Below are 4086 nucleotides of genomic sequence, written 5' to 3' on the forward strand. Positions count from 1 at the left end.
TCTCTGTTTTGGCAAGCATGCTTTTACGAGATCTCGGGTCCCTTCTGAATGAGTCCGGGACTTGAGGTTCGGATTTGAAAGCGGCAAAAGTCTGTTGGCAAAAGGGCCCCAGAAATGCTGAGTCACCGGTTGGACTCGGGACTACAGAGCGAGCGGTCGACTCGGCATTGCGGAGAGTTGCGAAATGAATCGCGTCAAGCTGTTGTGACTTGTGTGGACTGGCCACTGAGGTGAGGATCTACTTGAAGCAAAAGTGAGGTGTGGGGGGGGGGTCTCTGGGAGGCTGAGCTGAGGATCACTCCGGACGGGTGTGGAACTGAGACTTAGTGCTTCTATCGTGGATATTCTGAGCCTGACCTGTACATGGACCGTGATCTAGCTCGGCCTGAAGTGTGACTTATACTAAGTGTCTCTCAGCTTGTGTGATCTGAACTGTCTATATACTGTACGTAAATTCATCAGCATTCAGTATTTTTTTTTATATAATATTGATATCGTATTGACTGTGCTACACAGTTTCTGCAGTTTAGTTGTATTTCTTTAATATAATATGGTGCTGGTGTAAAACGTAAAATCTCTGGGATATCTTGCTATGTACAATACGTCTAGCTCTGATAGAATCTTGGATATAATTTGCTACATTAGGTCCCTGGCTTTTATAATGTCTGAATATTACTTCTCCGCAAAACATTCACATGAATTCCATCCATCTGTACAAACATGCTTGTTCAATGTAACTAGTGCATTGTCCTCTGTACTCAAATACAAATTCAACATTTATTCAAGCTGGAGATCAAGACTCCATCTACAAAAATGTTTTGAACGCAAAAAGCTCCAAAATGCTACACACTTCTCCACTGTACTATTAGATCAAATTGTTAGCCCCGAATACTGCGTAGAGTGCTTCTAGGAAGCTACATGGTGCATACTGCCCTAAACAGAGGAGAAAATGGCTTCTTATTGCTCCGAGGGACGAGGTAAACATACTATGCATAAGTAGGTACAGTACATCTGATAACCACAGACCTCAAATCTTCCATAATTGAACATTTTACAAAACTCTTGATTCTGCCTGCCAAGTGTTTGAACTGTACACAATAATACCAAGCTAGGCCTTGGTATACAAAAACAAAAAGAAAACACTACCGCAATTGAAACCAGTGAGTCTTACAAAATGCATAGAAGACCAGTATCAAAATGCCCTTGTTGTCCCCTGACAAAAAAAAACAAACAAACTCATCGTACGTCTTTAAATTTCAGTGACACAGAGTCGGAGGGGGAAGTTGAGGAGGGCTGAAAGAAGAAACAGATCTCTTGATTTCAATTTCATTTTTTCGGCATGCGTGAGGGGGGAACTGAAATGGGGCTAGAGTCGATTTTTTTTCGTTTGTTTGTTTTTTGCCTTTTTTTTTTGCAAATGAGATGCGAATGCGTGAGCATGAAACAGAAACACCCCCTCCCCCTTCAGAGTCAGTGAGATGGGCATGTAAAGGACTATCGCATGAGGCACTTGTAATGTATTCTCATTCATGTCACTGGATTTGCAGTGGACTATGCCGTCTTTTCTTTTTTTATTCCATCTTGCAAAAGTCAGAGCGAGAGGATATGATAATGCGGTTAACATTTGCTGTGATGTAACACTTTCTCCTTGCATTTCTGTTTTATGTTGTTGTTGTTGATTTTTTTGGTAAACACCAGTTAAAGAAGCAAAAGGCACCAGTAGAGGTTAGGGACTGTGCGCTAGCCTCTTTAACAGTACTTTCACTCTCTGCTCCTCGCCTTCAAGAACGTTCTGTCTACTCATTCAGGGAAACAAAGGTTACAATCCAAAGCAAGCGAGCAGCTAAGAAATGGTATAAATATTTTCTCTTTTTAGTATCCACAGTTAACAATAAAATAAAACAAGACAGAAATTAAACAAAGTAACATAGACCAAAATAACATGAAATATAAAATCTATCCATGCTTCAAAATAAGCAAAATAATGATAATATACTATCGATATCAGTAAGTTGTGTGTGGGAGCTACATGAGCTAATTCAGAGTGAAAAGAGGGACAGTCTTTTTTCTGTACACTTACTTTTCCTCTAGATGGCGATATTACTTCATTCTGTGACACTTTGTGATATCTTGAAAGTTGTATGCGACTTATTTTTGAATTTGCATAATTTTTGTTTGATCTTGGCTCATGAATGATGAATATAACAACATTTGCCTATGTAAAATGAGGAATGCGTTTCACTGTTAAATAGTGTGAAATGGAAGATTGGTATGGGCTGATAGTTGACTAATTGAGAATGGAGATAGGGAACGAGATTTTAGAAAGCACTGCAAAATAGAGAAAGTAAGAGTGAGCTCATGCAAGAGAGAGAGAGTAAGAGAGAGGGAGAGAGAGAGAGAGAGAGAGAGAGAAGATTGTAACAGCCTAAATGTGTAGAGGTGACCGAGGGAAAGAGTGTACATGAGCATCAGGATCTGAGATCACAACGTTATACGCTTTCTCTGTGCTGTTATTCAGTTTTGATAAAAGCATTCATGAAAGGAATAAATACCTGTACAGAGAGGTAAAGAGACAATAAAAGTGAGAGACAGAGAGAGACAGAGAGAGAGAAGGAGAGAGAGAGACAGAGAGAGAGTGAGTGAGAGAGAGAGAGAGAGAGAGTATGTTCTGGGGGTGAGCTAAGCTAGGCTAGGCTAGGCTAGGCTTCACCAGTCCGCTCAGTGCAGCCACAGCCCCCCCTCCCGCCCCCAGAGCCTCCTGCTCTCCAGGACCTGAGAGAGTTTCTGCTGGCTGGGTTTGAGCCAGGGGCCGGGGGACAGCAGGCTCCGCGGGGGCCCCCCCTCCTGCCCGGCCTCCGCCCCGTCGGCCAGGGACATGCCCGAGATGCTGGCGGCCGACACGCTGACCTCCGAGAGGCCGGCGAGCGACTCGGCGTCGGAGGCGCCAGTGTCCAGCGGCATGAGGAAGGAGAAGGCGGCTTTGTCCGCCGAGGTCGCCGCCGCCGCCGTTGCCGTTGCCGCCGCCGCCGCCGCCATCTCCGTGGCCGCCTCCGCCGGAACGCCTTCCTTCCGTCTCCTCCTCTCTTTCCTCCTCTCCCTCTCGCGCTCCTTCTCCTCTCTCTTCTCTCTCCGCTCCCTCTCTCTCTCCTCCCCGTCGTCCCTGCACTCCTCCTTCCCTCGCCTCTCCCTCCTCTTCTCCTCCCGTCCCTGAGCCGCCTGTTGCTCGTCCGCCGCCTGCTCCAGCTCGGCGGGCAGCGACGCCCGCGAGGCTCGGCCCTGCTCCTCCGCTCTCTCGCCGGCGCTCCTGTCCCTCTCTCCATCCCTCTCTCTCCTCCGCCGGTCCCCCAGGCTCCTGCTCTTCTCCCTGGCCTTCTCCCTGGTCTTGTCCCTCTCCCTCCTCGACTGGCCCCCCTCCCCGCCGCCGGCGGGCTCCTCCCAGCCCCTGTGCGCGTTTCTGGGTAAACTCTGGCTGTGTCTCTCCCTCTCCCTCTCCTTCTCTCTTTCCCTCTCTCTTTCCCTCGTCTCTCTCCCCTCTTCTCCTCCGTGTGTCGTCTTTGCTAGGCTTTCCTCCTTCCGGTCCAGGTCTGTGTCAGGGGTGCGGCCTCCATCTCGCCCCTCGTCCCCACCTCTTCCTCCTCCTCCTCCTCCTCCTCCTCCTCCTCCTCCTCCTGCTCCCCCCCTGCTGCTCTTCTTGCCCCCGTGACTCCCTCCCGCGCCTCTCCTGGCCACCCTGCCCCCCCTGTCTTGGCCGTCCGCGGTGCCAGCTTCCCTGGGCACGGGCGGCAAGTGCCACTCATCTACTGCAGCCACACCCGGCTCCTCGGTGAACACGGAGGAGGAGGGGGAGGCTGCTCCAACTTCACGGTCTGTGGAGAGAGAGAGAGAGAGAGAGAGAGACAGAAAAGGAGAGAGAGTGAAGAGGAGAAATAGAGAGAGAAAGAATGAGAGAGATAGATGATGGTAAGAGGCAGGAATAATCACAAAAGAGATAAATAGCCATAGTATTTCTTCTATATGGAATTATCTAGAAAATGTATGACAACACAAGGTATGGTTTGTATTTTGAGTGTGAAAGTGCATCTACAG

General features: G+C 48.4%; 1 protein-coding gene across 1 annotated transcript in view; it reads right to left on the reverse strand.

The window, feature by feature from the left end:
- Window positions 1–2718: 2718 nt before the first annotated feature.
- LOC134088094 (membrane-associated guanylate kinase, WW and PDZ domain-containing protein 1-like) overlaps window positions 2719–4086 on the reverse strand; it is a 40824-nt gene continuing 39456 nt past the window's right edge. The window contains exons 18-20 of the mRNA XM_062542024.1: window positions 3673–3866; window positions 3217–3432; window positions 2719–3048 (exon numbers count right to left, since the gene is read on the reverse strand). Coding sequence (XP_062398008.1) covers window positions 2719–3048; window positions 3217–3432; window positions 3673–3866 — 740 coding nt within the window. The remainder of the gene's footprint in view (window positions 3049–3216; window positions 3433–3672; window positions 3867–4086) is intronic.

This window comes from Sardina pilchardus, chromosome 7, assembly GCF_963854185.1.
Source record: "Sardina pilchardus chromosome 7, fSarPil1.1, whole genome shotgun sequence".
Lineage (NCBI taxonomy): Eukaryota > Metazoa > Chordata > Actinopteri > Clupeiformes > Clupeidae > Sardina > Sardina pilchardus.